The following is a 21851-nucleotide window of genomic DNA, read 5'->3' as shown; positions in this document are numbered from 1 at the left end:
GTGTGCATGTGTAGCTTTTATTTTGCTTGATGGCCATCAATCACATGTACCAAACAATATAAATGACCATTTGGTATTACTGATTTTAAGTAGCCACTCTCAAGGTTGAAGGTCTTCCTTCTGTATTTATTAGTTCTCTGGTATCCATAGTCAAATTTCAGGGTTAACAGGTTTTCTTAATATTATGTCATTTAATTACGATCATTATATACACCTTGACAGTCTCATGTTGAAACAGAGTTTAGCATTAGTATTTCCCTTGTCCTCAGTCATTTTCCATGGATGTAAATTGTGTGATTTCCTTGAATACCCCAGCCCTGTGTTCCCATTATACCTGGCTGCTTTTTCTCTGAAGCATTGTTCATCTCTGTATGCAATATACCTGAAGAGCTTATCAGCGCACCAGGCTCCCTTTCTGTCCTTTTGCCAGAAGACTCAAGATAGCAGGTTCTATAGGCCATATGGTTATAGAATGATAGCATCACAGTGTTTAGGATTGAGAAGGGGAAAACCCAGGCCAGAGGAGACTAACAGAAAGAAAAGGAGTAATAGTGGTACATGTCTTGATCCCTAGTATATGCTAAGTTTTGATCAGAGAGTTAAGCTTCAAAGGAAATCAGAGTTTTAGAGAGAGTGTTTTTACCAGCCCTTTGTGTTACCCAGGGACAGAGTGAATAAATGACTTAACTCAGAGTCACACCAGGAGTTAATGATAGGGCCAGAGATCTTAAGAATTCTGTAACTGACATGTCCACTTTAGAAAGCAATTTGGCTATTTCATGTGGCCCAATTCTTCCGCTCATAGAAATCTATCCAAAAAAAAAAAAAAGAAGGCATACATCCTACCAAGAAGATTGTACCCAAGTGTGCATAGCAACGTTACCTGTGGTAGACTGGAAAAAACTGGTAAACTGAAACAGCCCCAGATATCCATTAGCTGATAAATGGGTAAGCTAAATGTGGAATATCCATGCAGTGGAATACTATTTAGCACTGAACAGGAATGGAATACTAATATGTGTTACATTAATGAGCCTTAGCAATCTTATGCTTAGTAAAAAATCAGACTCAAAAGATTATATATTATAATGATTCCACTTCTATGAAATGTCCTGGAAAGGAAATTATTAAAAAAGAGGGGCTGATAGTGATGATTGAAGTTCCAGAAGGGCTGGAGGGATTTTTTTTTTTCAGTGATGGAAATATATTCTATAACTGGATTATTGCAGTCATTACACAGTATAGAAATGTACTGTGAATTATTGAACCATACTTTCACAGTGAGTGAATTTTATGGTATATAAATTAACTACAATAAAGCCAAAAGTGGGAATGTTAAGATATTTCACTTTAACACTTTTAATTTACTCTGAAGGTTACATACATTGCTGCATCTTTTGTTGTGTAATTCTTAAAGGTAATTGCCTTTCACCAAAACCAATAAAATCTGATCTAGTTCTTTGATATTTCTCTTAGCCTAAATTAGAAACATTTGGTTTCTTAAGAAAGAGGTATTTTAGAAGGCATATGTTAAATTTTCTAATATGTATTATGTATATCTATACTATGAATCTCCTACAAGATGTGCTGATGGTCACAGGGGCATGTAATACATTGAAGCTTAACAGCACCTGTCAGAATTGACAGTACTTTCTGCTCTAGCTGTGAAAAGCCTGATTGATAAACGTTCTCTCAGCACTGTCCCTCTACTTTTCAGTGTATCTTCTCTGTTTTGTTCTTTTCAGTCGAGCTTTCCTTACTGAGAGCCGGTGTATTTGTTTTCAAACTTGCTTATGCTAATTGTACTTGTTTCTACATAATTTTATATTGTGTCAATCAATAGAATAGTGTGTAAAACAATGCAGTTCGTTATTTGGCAGACTAGATTGAATGTTTTGGAAAGACCTGACAAAGGCAAATTGCTAAATATTGGGTTATTTGGTAATTTAAAGGTCTAGGGTGGAAACTAAACATTTAGAAGGCCTTTTACAGTTAGATTGGTTCATGATCGTCTCTGGTCATGATCCATCTTAATAAAACTGAAAGTGGAAGTGCTAGACAGTTTATACTGAATGAGTATATTTGAGAAAGACAACATTGACCTCTAAACACAGGACTCGTGTTCAGATAAAAAGTATCTTAGTGAACACACACATGTTTTAAAATAAAATGTTTAAGGTTCAAGTTTGGGGGGTGTGTGTATGTATGTAATGGTTTTCCTGTTTCACCACTTTAATCAATCAGTTATTGGTTTTGGTGGCATTGGGTAAGAGTGATTCTGTATTTGGTACAGATATCAGTACCATAGAAGTTTATGTTCAAAATTGAAAAAAAATCAAATTTATAATTAATTTATGCTTTAATTGGAGTGACTTTTTATAATAAAAATAATTCTCATTGCTTTATGAATTACTAGGTTTTTGTCAGTTTTCGTTGAATACATTTTGCTTTATGCTTAAAAGTAGGCCAGAATCAGGATGATATTGGAGGGTGGGGGAGAGTTGGACCTGAAGATCATGAGTAAGCTTCAGTACAAGTGAGTCTGTTAAAAAAGAGGGATGTGAAACTTAGGATTTAAGACCTCAAGGAAAGAAGTGTGAAATTCAGGAATTTATTGAAGTCACCGGTGAAAATTTAAGTTAAGAAAACTTAACTGAAGTTGCTACCACAGTTTGAAAAATGCGGTATAAAATGTAGAAAGTGAGCACCAAAGATTAACAAAAGAGCAGCTTTCCTTGTAGCCATTAGGAATGGACCATTGTTTGAGGTGAATGAAAGTTGGAGGAATAGTGTCTGTGAAGAGAGGCTATTCTACTCATGAAAAATCAGATAAGAATGGTTAGAAAGGTCATCAGTACATGTATATTTTATGTACAACTAATATTTTTATATGTTTGCATTTTGTGTATTTGTATTTTTACATAAAAACAAATAGAACTGTCATATCCTGCCATTGGGGAAATAAAGATGATGTGTACCATTTAATGCCTATGAGATAGAACTTCTGTTCATGTTTCCCTCATAGTTTATTTGGTATTGCTTTTAGTACAGTGTTCCTTTGAAAGTTCAGAGATACAGTTTAGTAGATCTTGTTTGGGGATTACAGATTCCTTTAAGAATCTGGTGAAAGCTATGGACTCTTTCCAAAATACTTATGTATTAATATGAATAAACACAAAACAATTTTTAAAATTTTCAGAAGTTTGCAGATCCACCAAAGCCCAGAGAGATCCTGGTTAAGAACAGAATGGAATTCTGTTACTAATACTTTTGTGAATGAAAAAGAGTAGTTTTATTTCAGTGTATCTTGGTGTAAATACAGATTTCTAAGTATCTCACAAAACGAGACTTTTATGACCAATAATTTTGAATTATCTGTGCTATATTAAGTGAAACACTGGTAACCATGCTGTTAAGAACTTGAAAGTAATATGACTGACTACTAGTAAATAATCTGAAATGGCATTAGCCAGGGGTGTTTTAATTATGTAATACTGAATGCTGCTCTATTATAAGCATTTAGGAACTTTTAACATTTACCAGTAAGCAGCCAATAAGTCACATGTATCTCTATTTCATTTAGCTCTCGATTTTATTTAAATATCACCTTCAGGTACAGTATTTAGGAAAATAAGAACCATGTTCATGCAGGGTATGGCTTTGGGGAAAAGGGAAGACCTGCCTGCCTGCTGTCTACCTTTCTCCTCTCTCCTTTCTGCTGACTTGTGTCTCTCCCTGGGTGGAGTGCTTTTTTTCCTCACTTTTACTTAAGGAAAATTGATGATCTTCATCTATTGCCATTGTTTCAGTAGCCATTGTAAATAGTAAATACCTAACTATGTATATAACTTGGGAGGTACTAGAAAATTCCATGCTGCCTGAAGTGTTTCTCACCTGAAAAATTAACCACTTTTGAAATTTTATTTCCTTTGTTTTTATAACGCAAAATGATTATTTTTTTGCTCACAAGGGTTGTACTAATGTTTATATTATGATTTTGTTTTAATTGCAGGACCGTGTATATGTACAACAAAATAATGTGGAGAATGTCTACAATTTGGGATTAATTATTTTCCGAGATCAAGTTGTACGCTATGGGTGTATTAGGGATCATCTCCGGCAAACGCTGTTGGATATGATTGCCAGGGAGCGGAAAGGAGAGGTCGTAGACCGGTATGACAGTCTTTCTACTCTTTGGGTTTTGGTTTTTAGTGGTTATATCCTGAGAATTGATTCACTGTCTTAATTTTAAGTTTGTCTAGCATGTTATGAAAATACTCAAAAACCTTATATAATGGCAAAATTAGCTAGATTTTAACTGAAAAGCACACATTTATTTTTAGAAGAAACCATCCTAAGCTTTTGTTTAATATATCATTAAGAAGCAAATCAACCATTAATCTTTTTTGATTTTTCGTGTATTTTTTAATGCTGACATTTTTGTTCTTTTTTTTTCCTATTTGATAACATGTTTGTCTCTTTGTCTTTTTTTTGAAGAGGCTTTTGGTTAGCATTTATTTTTAATGTATTTGAAGAAACAAATGTCGGACATAGTCTAAAATGACCTAGAACTGTTGTACCTCTTTTGTTAGGTCATGTTCTGAGTTACAGCAGCATGAGAACAACTAGAGATAAATAGCTATAAAGTATGCTTTCCAACTAAAATTGCTCTAAATCCTTATGGTATACATTGGTTGCTTATGGGAGATTGAGCACTTGCATTAAAGTTGTTCTGAAAGTCTGTCTAGCTACTTCTGTTGCATGTTTCACGTGAATCTTTAATGTGTTTTTATTATCAAGTGGTTTAACTTCTTTTGACAGAGGCGCAATAAGAAATGCTTGCCAGATGTTAATGATTTTAGGTCTCGAAGGACGATCAGTCTATGAAGAAGATTTTGAGGCTCCTTTTTTGGAAATGTCTGCAGAGTTTTTTCAGGTAATCAGTGAAGATATAAATACATACTTTTAAGATGTTCTTAAGATTACCAAATATAGTTACTAATTTAAACACTTTGACCTTTTTGTCCTGAGGCCCATTGGGGAAAAGAGTGCAAATTTTATACCCTTCAGCACACCAACCCTACATGCTCACATTCCAGTGAAGGAGCTTATTGAAAATAAATTGAAGAGGTTGGACTTAGACACATGATTTTTTAAAATTAATTTATTTTTTAATTGAAGGATAATGGTTTATAGGATTTTGGTGTTTTATGATTTTTTTAAATTACATGTATATGAACTTCCCTAATGGTTAGTGGTAGGGACTTCGCCTTCCAGTGCAGGGGTGTGGGTTCAGTCACTGGTCAGGCAGCTGATATCCCATGTGCCTCTCTGCCAAAAAAAACAACATAAAACAGAAGCAGTGTTGTAACGGATTTAATTAAACCTTTAAAAATGCTCCCCATCAAAAAAAAAAATCTTTAACAAATTTTATGTATAAAACATATAAACTTAGGAAATAACCTTAAGATTTATAATATTTATATGTTACTGTAATTTGCCATAAATTCACAGGCAGTACATCACCAATGAAGTCTCATTATTCAGGCTTTTGGTAATTTATATATAAATATAGACTAGATAATATGTATGATCCCATAGTGCACATATATGTCTTAAAAGCTATTGATGAGGAAATTATAAGATGCAAATTTGCAGCTGTATATACAACCCCAAACCAACCAAATGGCCAAAAGTAAGGATAAACTAGTACTGATTTGTGATGAAATAACAATGAGTACCATGACAGACGAGACAGTCTTATAGAGTCATGGTAATTGGGCATTCTTCCTGAAAGCCTCAACTATCTGAGCAGTTTATAGTAGCAGCTTTGTAGTACTGCTGAAGTAGACTCAGTAAAAACTTTACTTTCAATTTCAGTAGTAAGCTTTTTAAAAATAAACAAGCAGAAAGTTAGTTACTCTACAGTAGGTCATTTTTAAGAGCCATTGAGTGTATATAAATGTGAGACTCCTGAAATTTTTCTGTCACTTACCAATAAAGAAACAAAGCAAATACTTGCACACTGCCGCCCACAGCACCCTGCCACCGTCCCCGCCACAGTTTTTAAAAATCAGTTTGTCACCTGTCAGAAAGATTTTTATGGCCTGCACTGGTGAGCCTGAACATGCTTTATGAAATACTACTTTTATGATGTAGGGAAGCAGTCTTTATTTTCTGATAACACAGCAACTAGTTCTGGATATTTTTGACAGTGCTTTTACATTTGCATTTGTTTTAATTTCTTTCATTACAGTGTAGAAATAAAGTTGAAAATTGTCAGGTTTCCAGAATACATTACAGTGATATATGTATTAATGTAATAGTGAAGTGGTTGTCTCACCATGATTTTTGTTTGGTGTGATGATGGGTAGTCTTAGAGACTTAAATTATTTCAAACTACTTTTTATTAAGAGAATGGAAAATACTATTAAATTTTTATATCATTTATATTAACATGTCTAATATTATGTAATTCTTAGATATATTTGTTAATTTTACTGTGAGGTTAAAGTCAATAGGGTCAGCATTTAAAATTTACTGAGATTTCTCTGAAAGACTGGTGTTAGCAGACAAGACTGATAGTTACTGAAAAGCTCTCTTTCCCAAACTTATATATATTCGTTTGAGAGTGGGAGTAGGGTGGCAAGAGAACTTTAGTAACTACCAGTATGCCAGCAAAACTGTATGATAAGTAGGATGAATCTTTTTAAGCATAATTTTACATTAAAACAAAGAAGAATTTATCACTCTCACTTGGGGTCAGATGCTTCATTCTACAGTTTTGACTTTTTACTGTCCTGTGCTTACTCTGTACTGTCACTTGGGGTCAGATGCTTCATTCTGTAGTTTCAGCTTTTACTGGCATGTGCTTGCTTTTCCTGCTCTTCGGAGTACACTGGCAAAGCTTGAAAAGCGCCGCTTAAGGGTAATATGTTAATTTAGCTGTATGTAATGCTTTAAAGGATACCGTTCTGATGATATGAGTATGCATAGACAGTATATAAAATGTAAATAGCTTGGGCTATTTAGTTTGGTTTATGAGAAACTCTGTAGAAACCCAGTTGAAAGCAGAAGCACATTTTGCTGCTTTGTTTAAAAAAAAAAAAAAATCATGCTTTTTGATTGCAGATGGAAAGCCAGAAATTTCTAGCAGAAAACAGTGCTTCAGTATATATAAAGAAAGTAGAAGCTAGAATTAATGAAGAAATAGAACGAGTGATGCACTGCCTTGACAAATCTACCGAAGAGCCGATTGTAAAGGTGGTTGAGAGGGAACTCATTTCCAAGCACATGAAAACTATAGTAGAAATGGAGAATTCGGGGCTAGTACATATGTTGAAAAATGGCAAGACAGAAGGTAAGTGTTAGCAATTGAAAAACAAATTCTTGTAGGTCTTCCAGGTTCTCAGGTTTTTTTTTTTTCCTCTGTTGAATATTATGTATCAGTTTTCAAGAAGTCATGATATTTATTACTTTATCACTGTTGTTACTTCGATACGATTTTATGGTAAAGCTTTACACTTCATAAGGTTTCTAGATGTTGCTAGTGATTTGAATAGCTTCTTTTTTCTCTCATCTTCAGTCTCCTCAGTTTGTGTTTTTCTTAACCCAGAAGATAAGTTTAATAACGTTGATGAGGCCGGTGAGCTCCTGACCTGCTCCTGTACTTTATTTTTATATGCCAGGACATTTAGACTTTTTTTCATCCACACTCTCCACAGTCTGAAGTTCCAGTCTTAAATTTTTGTGTGCATTCCTTTAGGGAGTTGGTTGTGTTAAGGGTACCAAAAAAGCAAAAATTATGTGTCTTCCATGTTGAAGTGTTTAGAGGAACTCTTAAATTATAGACTGAAAAAGGAGAAAGGAGTATTGCTTACAAGTAAACATTTTGGAGATAACTAACATTTACTCTCTTTTTTGACTATTTACCTTATTTCCCTAAAGTGATACTTCTTGATGAATACCCTGGTACAAATTATGAAGAACAGTCATGTTGTCCTCATTCTAAATTTCTGAAACTTTGCGTTACAAAGTGACTTGCTAAGTCACTGATACCGTATTGAAAGGGCTTCCTAGGTAGTGCTAATGATAGAGAATCCGCCTGCCAGTGCAGGGGACATAAGAGGTGTGGGTTCCGTCCCTGTGTCAGGGACCATCCCGTGGACAGAGGAGCCTGATGGACAGTCTGTGGGGTTGCAGAGAGTCAGGCACGAGTGAGAGTCTGAGCACTACACAGTACCTGGTATTAAAAAAAATCTGGTGCTGGGTGAAGTCTTAGCAATATTTTAGCCACATACTTATAAAAGAAATACATACTACCTATGACGTGTGACCCTACTGTGACTGCCTAGGTAGGGAGTGAAACAATTTTTAAGTTAGTAATTTGAAAGAGAGGAACATGTAAAAGAAGGGAAAAGAAAGATGGTAGCAAGAGAGGTTGTTCCATTCTTCTTCTAGGGGAGTCTTTACTTTGTATTTTCAGATGATTATGTTTCTATATGTTTTAACTTCCAGAAAAGTTGTATGTAAATTTGTTGTCTTTATTTAGCTAGAGGAGGTTACTTTTTAAAAAAACCTTTGAGGGACTTCCCTAGTGGTCCAGTGGGTAAGATACCCAGCTCCCAATGCAGGGGACCTGGGTTCTATCCCTGGTCAGGGAACTAAATCCCACGTGCCACAACAGAGACCTGGAGACAGCCAAATAAATAAATGTTTTTTTAAAAAACCCTTTGATAAAGCTTTTCTGTAAGAGCAAAACAAAATTCATTTTTAAGGATATTTTCCAAAATAAGCTACTCCTGGATGCCCATTGTCTAAGTCAGGGATTGGCAAAAATTTTTTTTCTAAAAGGAGAGAGAATAAATATTTTAAGGGTGTGGACCATACAGTATACCACCCATCTCTGCTATAATAGTGAGAAAGTAGGCATAGACAATAACATAAATGAGTAAACTTGTATTCCTATAAAACTTTGATTTTTATTTTTCAACCATTTAAAATGTGAAAAGCATTCTTATTTTGTGAACTGTATAACAACAAGCAGTGGGCTGTAGTTGTTCCATGGGCTATAGTTTGATGACCCAAATCTTAATGATCCCTGGCAGATTAGGACTTTATGTAAAGCAATTTTCCTTACTTAAACAGAATGAGAATCAATTTTCTAATGTATTGTTTAGTTACTGAGTTAATGCTTTCTTATTCATGGTTGGTGGGGGTGGCTAAGAGTGGGGAGATTAAATGGGCTTGAAGATTAAGAGGCTAGGAAATGTTTGATGGAGAGATTATTGAGAACACCTGAATTATAGTAGCTGTAGCCTGCATGGAGACTTGTGTCAAAAGTATTAAGTGTATCTAACACATGGCAACTGCTTAATAAGCACCTAAATGATGGAGTATCAGAATAGCCACTTACCATAGTTTCTATTTAGTGCTTAATGTTCTCAGCAAGTAAGCAACTTTCTGTGATGCTAAATTACATTTAAAAATCATGGCTTCAGTTTTCCTGGCTTTCCAAATGTCTTAATTATGCTAGGATCTGCTCTTGAACAGTATGTCAAGAATACGTCAGAGACGCAACTTCACCATTATGAAGCCAAATGTTTTATAGATCAGAAAGTGAAAGTTTTTTCCCACTATGAGTGGAGGATTAGTTGGATTGATAGTGAAATGCATATAGCACTATGAAATTAAGTTCAGATAGTATCATTTTACTGTTTAAGTATAAACAAATAATATTTTCTTGCCCATAATTTTTCTTCTCTTTCACTTTCTCCACTATGCCATCCATTTATTTACAGTGGATTACATATAATGAAATTTTATTAGATTATATACAGTTAAATATATGACAAAACTATAACAGCATAGGAACAAAGAAAATAAAGTTGGGAACTATTTTGTTAGAGGTATTTGATAACAAAAGCTTACTGTGGTACCTATCCATAAATTTCTGTTGCATTTGTAATATTTATTTTTAACACGGGCAACTTGGTTATAGTTTATGCCAAATGTGAGAAACTATAAGATTTGCTCTGTGTAGATTATTTTGGACATATATTGTTGATGAGAATAATTTGTCCAAAAACTTCGCTTTTGAAAGTCATTGAAACAAACTTTGAAGCCCTTTTTATAAAAGTTGCATTCATGTATTTTTAGGATCTAAATTGATCTTATAAATACAGACAAGGTGTCTGTCAGATCTGGCCCATTACCAGTTAGGCTGGAAAAAAAGTCAAAAGAGTAATAATTCATTACACATGAAAACTGTGTAAGTTTTAGATCTCAGTGTCTTTTTTTTTCCCCCCCATTTATTTTTTGTTAGTTGGAGGCTAATTACTTTACAGTATTGTAGTGGTTTTTGTCATACAATGACATGAATCAGCCATGGATCTACATGTATTCCCCATCCCGATCCCCCCTCCTGTCTCCATCTCTACCTGATCCCTCTGGGTCTTCCCAGTGCACCAGGCCCGAGCACTTGTCTCATGCATACAACCTGGGCTGGTGATCTGTTTCACCCTAGATAATATACATGTTTCAATGCTGTTCTCTCGAAACATCCCACCCTCGCCTTCTCCCACAGAGTCCAAAAGTCTGTTCTGTACATCTGTGTCTCTTTTTCTGTTTTGCATATAGGGTTATCATTACCATCTTTCTAAATTCCATATATATGCGTTAGTATACTGTATTGGTCTTTATCTTTCTGGCTTACTTCACTCTGTATAATGAGCTCCAGTTTCATCCATCTCATTAGAACTGATTCAAATGAATTCTTTTTAACGGCTGAGTAATATTCCATGGTGTATATGTACCACAGCTTCCTTATCCATTCTTCTGCTGATGGGCATCTAGGTTGCTTCCATGTCCTGGCTATTATAAACAGTGCTGCGATGAACGTTGGGGTGCACGTGTCTCCTTCAGTAGATCTCAGTGTCTTATAAATCACGCGTCATTGGAGTACAGTCATGACCCTTCGTTTCTTTATTAGCCATGGCTTCTTTCTGGCTGCAATGGCAACATTGAGTAGTTGGAACAAAAACCTTATGATCCACGGTTTAAAACATTTACTGTCTGATGCTTTATATAAAACAACCCTGATCTAGAAAGTGCTGTTCTAACTCCATTTTTAAAAGTTCTCATTTTAAAACCTTTTTATATCATTGTAAAGTTTTGACACTGTACTCTTCCAGTAAGTTCTTATTTCAGAGATACATTAGATGTATCGAAAAGTAGTATCTTAACTCCATCTTTTATTTTTGTAAAAGGCAGTCTAGAATTTTCATTCTAAATAAAAACAGTGTAGTGAGATAAGCCAATTTTTCAAATACAGATATTGGCTTAGATCACCACCTGAGAAATACTAGGGACTGCTCCGTGAAAAATAGTAAAACAGAAATTTATGTTGTAAGTTTCACATGAATTTTACCATGATGTGTAATAAAATTTATTTCTTGCCATTATTGGCATTGAACTTTTGAGATAGACGTGCTTCAAAATATCTGTAAGACTTTTCTTGGTTTTTAAAGTTCTTCTTTATTACGTTAACTGCCAGTTATACCACATTTATTTTTTTAATTGGACATACCAAATTTAAAGTTATTCTTTTGATAGTTGTTTTGTAGTATTACTAGTTTCTAAGTTAGAATTCTATTGGATAAATTATGTAGGAACCCAGAAGTTCAGTTTTCCTTTTTTGTGACTGTGTTTCTTATGCTATTTGGACATCTCTTCCATGCAAACCAAAACTTGCTACAACTGTTTATTGATGCTTAGTATCTCATCTGTACCATGATTTTGTAAGTTGCAATAATAACCATTAACTAACTTCCCCACTCCACCCCCATTTTGCTGGAGTTTTGTTTTGTTTTTTAGTAGTTTTTTAATGTGGTCTACAAATATATCATAATGGAGCTTCTTTAAATATCACAAATCAGCATGAACAGATTTTATTTTTTTCTTCTTAATCTTTAATGTAGCCAATTTGTGTGTTCCTTCTGATTGCAGACCTTGCTTGCATGTACAAGTTATTTAGTCGTGTGCCAAATGGTTTGAAAACGATGTGTGAGTGTATGAGTTCCTATTTGAGGGAACAAGGTAAAGCCCTTGTTTCTGAGGAAGGAGAAGGAAAGAATCCGGTAGACTATATCCAGGTAAGTAAATACAGAAGATTCTCTATCATAAAGTAATTTCGATGTGCTAAAAGATCACTTTTACAAAGTGATGTAGTATGTATTTTCACTGAACAAAGTGATGTAGTATGGATTTTCACTAAACTGTTCCAGTGGTAGGTTAATATGTGTAATTATCATAAATATTTCAGGAATTTTGGAAAGCATGTATGTTTATATGCTTGTTTATATGTATGTTTATATGTTGGCTCCCTGAGGAGCCAAACTCAGCCACTTCTTTTTATGTATTAGCTTATCTGATGAAGACCTTATTTAAATACTGTCAAGAATGAAAGTTCTTTCTTCTTCTTTGTATGCCTTAGTGTTTATATGCCCTCATGTGTTAGAAAAAAATAACTATTTTAGTGACTTTTTGTTTCAAGATATTTTGCTTTCAAGCAGTGCTGGGACTATATTATGCTCTCAAATTTTTCATGTTTTAGTATCAACAATCAGCTTTCTCTGTGTATTTTTAAAGCTGATTTTCTCAGGCTCACCCATTCAGTCAAGATAGAGGAAGGTAGGGAGGAACAGTGAAAAGAATCTTTGTTTCATCTTCAGTAGAGTAGTACATAAACGGAAGATAGAATACATCTCTCACCACTGATGTTTTTAATACAGGCCTAGACATAGTCTTGAAAGTACCGTAGAATCTGTAAGTTTAACCCTCAATGAACACATTTATTACTAGTGAAATCAAAGATGGATGTGGAGTCGCACATGTATTGTTTATAGAAAAGTTATTAACATGTATCCTAAGTTTCTTTTTTCTTTTTTTATTTGGAAGGGCTTGTTGGATCTGAAGAGTAGGTTTGATCGCTTCCTCCAGGAATCGTTCAATAATGACAGGCTCTTTAAACAGACTATTGCGGGTGACTTTGAGTATTTTCTCAACCTCAACTCCAGGTCCCCTGAATACCTCTCATTATTTATTGATGATAAGCTGAAAAAGGGAGTCAAAGGGGTAAGTGTTAAAGCATTTGAAAGTACATTAAGTTTTATTTGTAGATGTAACATTAGGAAATAAAATACAAGATTAGACTATCTTGTAGATATAAAATTAAACAGTCTTTTGCTGTGCTTGGGTTTCTTTGATGGCTCAGAAAGTAAAGAATCTGCCTCCAATGTGGAATACCGGGGTTCGATCCCTGGGTTGGGAAGATCCTCTGGAGAAGGGAATGGCAACCCACTCCAGCGTTCTTGTATGGAGAATCCCATGGACAGAGGAACCTGGCAGGCTACAGTCCATGGTGTCTGAAAGAGTTGGACAGGACTGAGCGACTGACACTTTGACTCTTCACTTTTGCTGTGCTTAAATGTGTACTGTGATATTTGGAAGGATTGTTTTAAGTGCTTGAAGTGGTCAGAAGTACTTTGACATTTCACGTAATGTGTCTTTGGCGTCATAAACAACCACATATCATAAACTTTAGATTGTCAGGGTTATGTATGTTATAAGAGGTAATAAGAAACTAGAGAACAGCTATGCATTGCACATAGAATATTGCTTACTCTTATCTGGTTCTGGAGGTTATCTATCCAATAGTTCTTGAGTGTCAAGAATTTGAAGGCCTAGTCTAGAATAAGTATCAGAAAATAGTTTGATAGCATATATGGAAGCTCAGTTTCAAGTGTTTATAATATATCTGGAAGTGCACTGTAGCACAGAACATCAAAATAAGCAGATTGTGATTACGTGTAAATTGGTCTTGCTGACTTCATGTTGGGATTTGTGAGACATTAGGGTAAAGCAGCCAGGAGGTAACAATAACAGAGAAACAGGGGGAAGATTACCAAGGACGCCGAACAGAAAAGACACATCTTGTCTTCCATAATTTTTAATATAAACTGAATACAACCTAGCACAGTATCATCTTGCCCTTGTTTAAAAGATTAGGGGCAAGAGGCCTTTTTGCTTTGGGAAATGTAACATATTGTTATGCTTCTGTTTGAACAATTTAGATTTTGAATGAGCTCATATAAAAATAACTGTCTTTTGGCCAATATGTTTTACAGTGCAAGGGCACTGTAAAATTCTCTAATGTGATTAAAATTTAATTTCAGCTATTCTCAGTCATCCTTTAATCCAGCCATGTATCAACCTCTCCCTTTTAGAGTTAGCCCACTGGGGAGTGGAGCACCGTTCCAACTTCTGATTCATGTTGCACTAGTTGAGGATGTAAGAGCCGAGCTGTAGGAAGTGGGCCATATTTTCTCACATTAGATCTCTTTTCTGACCTTGGTCAACCAGATATTTATGTTTGTTATTAGTGGTATTTTAAAACTGAACTGTGATGCTGTTTTTGTAGAATTAAAGCTGTGTAGTTGTTAAATTGTCTTCTAATTGATTTGCAGCTAACAGAACAAGAAGTAGAAACAATATTGGATAAGGCAATGGTCCTTTTTAGGTTTATGCAAGAAAAAGATGTATTTGAACGTTATTATAAGCAACACTTGGCAAGGAGACTCCTTACAAATAAAAGTGTTTCTGATGACTCTGAAAAAAATATGATTTCTAAGTTAAAGGTAAGGTGTGTTTAGGATGGGATGGAGTGCCCTTAACTAATGTTTATCGCATAATTGAGCACTGACAAACAAGTAATTGGGAAATAATTGATTTAAAATATTTGTTTCTGTAAATTAACAAAGCTAGATTTGAGGGACTTGGGTTTTTTTTTTTTTTTTTAAAGAGAAAGTTGTATTGGGAGATTCGTTCAAGTTCTGGGACATTCACAGTGTACTGGAATTTCTCTTGGTGATGCAGATACATTTACGGCAATCTGGGGGAGGATCAGTACAAGGGAAGCAGTAAATGGAATATGACATACACTTCTGTTTCACAGAGTGTAATCCACAGGCCACCTATACCCATATCACCTAAGTGTTTCTTGTTAAAAACACAGAGTTTTGGGCCCTACCTTCAGTTGGGTTTATGGAAATCTAAGAGTCTGGAAATTTGCATTTTAAAATAAAATTCTTAGGTTATTAATGCCTCTAAAGTTGGTGCCTACAGGCATAGAACAACTATTAGAAAGATTTAGAAAGGATGGCAGTAACATGGAAGAATTTGTATGTTTCCTCATAACAAAATCCATCATTTGTTTGTGTATATTTGTGTTTTTCTTCTACAGACTGAATGTGGATGTCAGTTCACGTCAAAACTGGAAGGAATGTTTAGGGATATGAGCATCTCAAACACAACTATGGATGAGTTCAGGCAACATCTACAGGCCACTGGGGTGAGATTCTTCATTAATTTCTACTTCTATAAAATTTTTTTATATACAGTCTTTTGTAATAGGCATTTTCATCCATTTAGATAGCTGAATTGTTGGTGTCATTTCTTTAAATGTCATTAGAGACAACATATGTATTGTCTGTGAGTGCTTTAAAAATTATTTCCCCCATATAACTATTTTTCTAACTTTTCTAATCTTAAAATATATTCTCTTATTCTTAAACAACTTAGTTTATCCTCCCTACTTGAAGGAATGCACTGAATATTTAATAAATAGAGCTAGTCTGCTGTTATAACCATTTATAGATCATGGAAAGAATATCAGGGTTAGGCAGACTTCTTGTTGCTTAGTTGCTCGGTCGTGTCTGATTCTTTGTGACCCTGTGGACTCTAGCCAGCCAGGCTCCTCTGTCCATGGGATTTTCTCAGGCAAGAAGAATACTGGGGTGGGTTGCTGTTTACTTCTCCTGGGGATCTTCCTGACCCAGCAATTGAACCTTGTTCTGCATTGGCAGGCAGATTCTTTACTGTTGAGCCTCCGGGGAAGCTCCCTAGGCAAGCTTACTGAGTTTTAATACTTTTTCTTTACCCTCGGATGGTACTGTCTTATTATCTGAGCTTCTTGTACCTCAGTATTGTTATCCATGTGAAAGATCAGGGTTAAAGGGCCTGACGTCCTCAGGGTTGGTAAAGGGTGACCTGAGGACAGCAACACTGATGCTGGTGTGTTGTAGGTGTGCTTTTGTATTGTGATTGCCAGAAGGCAGTGAGCTACAACTTACAGTAAGACTTTGGAGTCCAGTGACGTTTTTGAGAAGATTTCAGTGGGGTATAATGAAGTTCAGAATTTTCTCTTTTCTTTTTTGTTAAACTGTTTTTCAACTTTGCGTTTACCTTAAAGTTTTTTTTTCAAGTGTCCCAAGTACCTTTTCTGTGATAGTTGAAGGCCTTTTGATTGAAAAATTACCATCTTTATTTACTGTTGACCATTCTTTGGAGATCAGTTCTGGGTGTTCATTGGAAGGACTGGTGTTGAAGCTGAAACTCCAGTACTTTGGCCACCTGATGCGAAGAACTGACTCATTTGAAAAGACTCTGATGCTGGGAGAGATTGAGGGCAGGAGGAGAAGGGGATGACAGAGGATGAGATGGTTGGATGGCATCACCGACTCAGTGGACATGGGTTTGGGTAGACTCCGGCAGTTGGTGATGGACAGGGAGGCCTGGCATGCTGCGGTTCATAGGGTTGCAGAGAGTTGGACATGACTGAGCGACTGAACTGAACTGATTCTTTTGCACTGGGATTGTTCAGTATGATCATTTCATCAGACTCTTGTTTTCTGTTTTCTTTCTATGAAGTTTGTACATTTTCTGTTCTTTCATCTTGACTGTTCAGATATATCCTGCACTTTATGGTGGAATATTCATTTCATAATTTGTTAACCCATTAAGTAGAATACTTGTTGAGATGCTTGTTGAGTTATGTATCTGCTGATCTTGTTGCAGCTTCCACCTTGTAGAGCCATTATTTGCATGCAGTTACTATTTTGTAATTGTTTATACACTAAGCATCTTAAGCTTTAAGTCTCCTAAGCCTTTATTTTCATTGGAACGATTTGGTGAAAAGTAACAGAGTAATCAAAAGAAATCTTGAACTTCCTGAAATCTTGGAGCCCTTTTAAAACATCACCAATCCTCAGATATTTCTGTTACTTTCTTAAACGTTCTTTACCTGTTGAAATAGAATGACCCTTCTGTTTACTTTCAGAAGTCATATAACAAGTACTTTCTTAAAATTCTGAATACTTAGAGTATACTTTATTTAGACAAGTCATATTTATTATGCTTAAGGAAATTTAAGTATTTATGCATTATTTCCTGTGTTTTACTTTTTTCATGGGGATAAGGACAGGAAAACCACCTTGCTATCATATTTCTGTTCATTTATATCAACAAATTACATCCAGACAGACTTTTTCAATACCTTTGTCTTTGTGTACTTGTCTCTGTCATGTACTGTGTTTGAAAATAAGCTGAATGGCTTAAAAATATTACTACAATAGCTAGAAATAAAAGGTCCAAACCATTAGAGCAATAGTTCCTTGAGGTTCTTTCTCTTTTTAATTTAACAAATAACTCACTGTTTCTGTGCCAAGCATTGTTCTAGGCACTGGGTATATAGCAGAGAATAGACAAGAATCCCTACCATGATGGAGCTTTCTTTTTAATCTGGGAGGCACGATGGTAAACAAGTAATTACAGAGCACTTCAGCTGGTGATAGGATATGTAGAGGAACACTGTAGCCAGGAGGAGTGGTCCGAGAAGGCCTCCTTTAAAAAATGATATTTTGAAGAAAGACTGGAAGATTAGGGAGCAAGATATGGGGATATGAGAAAAGAGATAAAAGACATTATTATTTGGGTGCCCCTTCCCCCTTGCAGATGTGTAAACAGTTCTGAGGCCTTTTCCATTCATCATCTAAGCATCTTTTCTATGTGTCATCTAAGGTTTCTGGGTTCAGTTCTTTAAAGTGGAGTAACTCATTTAAGATATATTTATGAAGAGATGTAAGTGTGGAAAACTTCTTGATATTTATAAACTTGTTTTTCTTTTTTAAAAATTTCACTGAATCATTCAGGATACATAAAAATGAAACAAGCTATGAATCTTAATGATAAAGCTGAACAGTGATTGTTGTTCAGCTGACTATTTGCGACCTCATGGAGTATAGCATCCCATCTCCTCCACAATCTCCTGGAATTTGCTTAAACTCGTGTCTGTTGAACTAATGATGTCATCCACCATCTCATCCTCTGTTGCCCCTTCACCTTTTGCCCTTAATGTTGCCCCTTCACCTTTTGCCCTTAATGTTTCCCAGCATCAGGGTCTTTTCCAGTGAGTCAGCTGTTCACATCAGGTGGCCAGAGTATTGGAGCTTTTCGCCTTTTAATAATTTCTGTTGATGTGCTTTGTTTCTGTTTTCTTAAAAAAATATCTGGTTAAAAGATCTGTTTAAAGGGAAAAAATAAGCTCATTGTGACAGTAATGCTAGCATGTATTTTATAGAGGTAGTCAAACATTATGCAAATAGTCACAGAGCACCTACTGTGTAGAACTGGGCCTCACGTCCTATGCAAAGATTGGTAGAAGGTGAGCTACGTGTGAAAACCTGAAAGTTTTGGTCAGTTTAGTTGAAATGTGATTGAGATGTTAGAAATATGTTGTTTGTGTATTAAGATGGCAGGAGTACTTAAAAATTGAGATGAAAGGTATTCTAGAATTTTCTCTAAAATGATACTGATATGACCCCTTGGCGTTTTATCTGGAAAAAATCTTAAAGGCCACAAACTTTGTACATTTCAGTGACACCAGTAAGACTAAGCAAGCATCTTAAGCAATAAAATTTGCCATAGTTAAAACTGGGAAAACATTGGATGAATCTAACTTTCAAGAAGGTGTGTTTTATTTGCTGGCTGTTGAACCTGGGCATAACTACTTTGACAGCTCTGATAATTCTCACAGTGTCTCAGCAACAGATGGCACATCCTAGCTAACTTGTAGGGGGGACATTTTCTTCTCTTTCCCACAGGTATCTTTAGGTGGTGTTGATCTCACAGTCCGGGTGCTCACTACAGGGTACTGGCCCACTCAGTCAGCCACACCAAAGTGCAACATCCCACCAGCACCAAGACACGCTTTTGAGATATTCAGAAGGTAAATGTAGATCAAACTTTGTATTTCTTAGTACAAATTGTCCAGAATTGAGATGAATTGGAGCAGTTAATAGTGTCCATGATTGAAGAGGAATATACTCCCAATTTTTTAAATCTCATTTACCCTTTATGCTTTCAATATGTAAGGATGAATTGCATAATCTTTTCAGAGGAATACTAATACCCTTCTTCAGCACTAATGCATAGTTAGGAGTATATTTTGTATTGTTGATGTTTGCCGCTAGCTGGGGGTGAATTGTTTTGGGGTTAATTATGGAGAAAAGTCATCTTACAAACCGTGGTGGCTGAGCAGCAGCCAAGGCAAAAAATATACCAGTAGAAAGTATTTGGTGTACTATTTTTATCACTGACTGTCTAGCTAAATTTCTTAGGTCTGTCTTTTTCTGTCTGTTTTCCCCCACCCCTTAATTTATGGTTTTTTATCTATAAAAAATGGGAACTGAACTTGATTTCTAAGATTTTATTTAGCTTTTGAAGTCTCCCTTACGTAAATGTTTGTTAAAGATTAGAAGTTTATAATTTCAAATAAATAAGTTACATAATTCTCAAAAACCTGGTTTGATTCGCTGAAGGTTTTACTTGGCCAAACACAGTGGCCGACAGCTCACACTCCAGCACCACATGGGCTCTGCAGACCTCAATGCCACCTTCTATGGACCGGTTAAAAAGGTAAATGTTAATAGTTTGAGCATATTTTTATTTAATAACTTAAAATTAGTCTATAGAACTGATTAGTGAGTTTTGTTGATTTCGGTAAATTATTTATTTCTCTTATTTCCCTTCCTGTTTCAAATATTTAGAAGAAAGAAACGTCAGCTTTGATTCTTTACTTCTATTCCTTCAGTTGGTAACTTCCTTTGACATTATGAAGACTATGCCAGTAGCCTTCCTTATGGAATAAGTAATATAGTTACATGTTTTATTTATGCGATTAGACTTGAGAATTGCATAAGATAATAAAATGCAAGTTGATTTGAGAGCATACAAAATCCACGACTCCCTTTTCAGAATTCTCAGCTCCTATAATCCTTATTTCCAATAAATTGAGATCAGGAAAGCTAACAATTAAGATTTGTAAAATCTGCAAAATGTTGCCAAAGTGATTATTTAAAAATTAGCAATACACTAGTAAATTGCCTTCATTTAAAAAAAGTAATTCCTTTTTTGTATGTAAAATTGTGAGCTTTAATTTACTTTTATTGCTCGGTATAAATCAAATCACAGTCATTTGCCTTAAAATGGCAAAATAATAAAAAGAGTTTAATCATTGAAGAAAAAAATACCTAAGTTGTTATCTAGGCAGCAGGTAAGTTTCATTAAACATTTTAAATAAAGTCTTAACTTTTATATTATACTGTAACACCAAAGTTTTTTTTTGTAATATTATTGAAAATGCCTACAGTTATAAAACTACATATTACAGTTTTTTATTTTTAATTGAAGTGGGAAATATTCCTTAGAATTCATTCAGTTGGGTTACATTTAAGACTGTTACATGTTTATTTAGCTGTAAGTGGGAAGGTCAAGGATATTAAGGAACTCACTCAGCTTTTAATTCTTGCTTGCTTGTTTCTGTTTTAAAGGAGAAGCTTTTTTCTTAAATAATCATGTTAGCTTCTGAAGTTTTATTAAACATATAAGTAGGTTTTGAAAGATAATTCACATGTTAATTATTGAGGACTAAATTTGTACTTTTAAATCATAGAGCAGGCAGTAGGCTTTAAGGATGACAGAAATTACCCCCTCTCCACCCTATGCTATTATTTAATCTCTTACAGTGATCAGATCACCAAAAAGAAACCTAACCCTACTACTTTGGGTGGTAGTATAATAGCAGTGATATCTTAAAAGTCCAGTATTATCCTCGTGTGTCCTATTGCCATAAATTTTAGCTGGAAATAAAAGGAATTATTGATTAGTTACTTGTTCAGATACATAAGCGTGTTCATAATGGGAAGAAAGGAGACAGTCCCAAATAAAATTGTGTGTGTTTACACACGTATATATACATATACAATTTTAAAATAACATTTCTTTTTTGTGTAGGAATGAGTCCTGTCGTTTTGTTAAGGCGGGTTTGGGCATTGCAGGGCATATATTTCACAAACATACTGATAAAGTTATCAGAAGATAATTATATCTTGGTTCTATTTTTATGTTTAAAAATTAAACAGGAAGATGGATCTGAAGTTGGCGTTGGAGGCGCACAAGTAACTGGCTCTAATACACGGAAGCATATATTGCAAGTCTCCACTTTCCAGATGACCATATTAATGCTCTTCAATAATAGAGAAAAATACACGTTTGAGGTATGGGTTGGTTGTGTGGATTTTACCTTGTTGTGTTGTTACTTGAGTCTTGTTTGAATAACCTAATGTAGAATTATTATTGAAAAGGATTTGAGTAATAACCTTTCAGAATATAATTAGAGAAAAATGTATAGCATAAAATTGGACTGTGGAACCATGAAGCTATATGAAGGTCATAGGCTTCTTGGGTCATGTTTCATTTGGTTTTTTAAGTCAGCTTTGTTGAGTATTAAATTTTATATAATAAAACATAACTCCATCTAAGTTCACAGTTTGATGAGTTTAACAGATATATGCACCTCTGTAACAACATCATGAAATCAAAATACAGAATATTATCTTGTTGTTCAGTCACTGAGTTGTGTCCAGCTCTTTTGCGACCCTGTGTACTGTAGCCTG

General features: G+C 35.0%; 1 protein-coding gene across 2 annotated transcripts in view; it reads left to right on the top strand.

The window, feature by feature from the left end:
• CUL3 (cullin 3) overlaps positions 1 to 21851 on the top strand; it is a 97608-nt gene that overhangs the window by 62862 nt on the left and 12895 nt on the right. For both annotated transcript variants that reach the window (XM_070458709.1, XM_070458710.1), the window contains 10 exons: positions 4013 to 4173; positions 4822 to 4936; positions 7132 to 7360; positions 12007 to 12152; positions 12958 to 13134; positions 14526 to 14696; positions 15302 to 15409; positions 18999 to 19123; positions 19716 to 19812; positions 21318 to 21452. In XM_070458709.1, the coding sequence (XP_070314810.1) occupies positions 4013 to 4173; positions 4822 to 4936; positions 7132 to 7360; positions 12007 to 12152; positions 12958 to 13134; positions 14526 to 14696; positions 15302 to 15409; positions 18999 to 19123; positions 19716 to 19812; positions 21318 to 21452 (1464 nt within the window). The remainder of the gene's footprint in view (positions 1 to 4012; positions 4174 to 4821; positions 4937 to 7131; positions 7361 to 12006; positions 12153 to 12957; positions 13135 to 14525; positions 14697 to 15301; positions 15410 to 18998; positions 19124 to 19715; positions 19813 to 21317; positions 21453 to 21851) is intronic.

This window comes from Odocoileus virginianus, chromosome 30 (assembly GCF_023699985.2).
Source record: "Odocoileus virginianus isolate 20LAN1187 ecotype Illinois chromosome 30, Ovbor_1.2, whole genome shotgun sequence".
Classification (NCBI taxonomy): domain Eukaryota; kingdom Metazoa; phylum Chordata; class Mammalia; order Artiodactyla; family Cervidae; genus Odocoileus; species Odocoileus virginianus.
The sequence above is the reverse complement of the archived record's forward strand: the minus strand, read 5'-3'. Positions and strand labels throughout refer to the sequence as shown.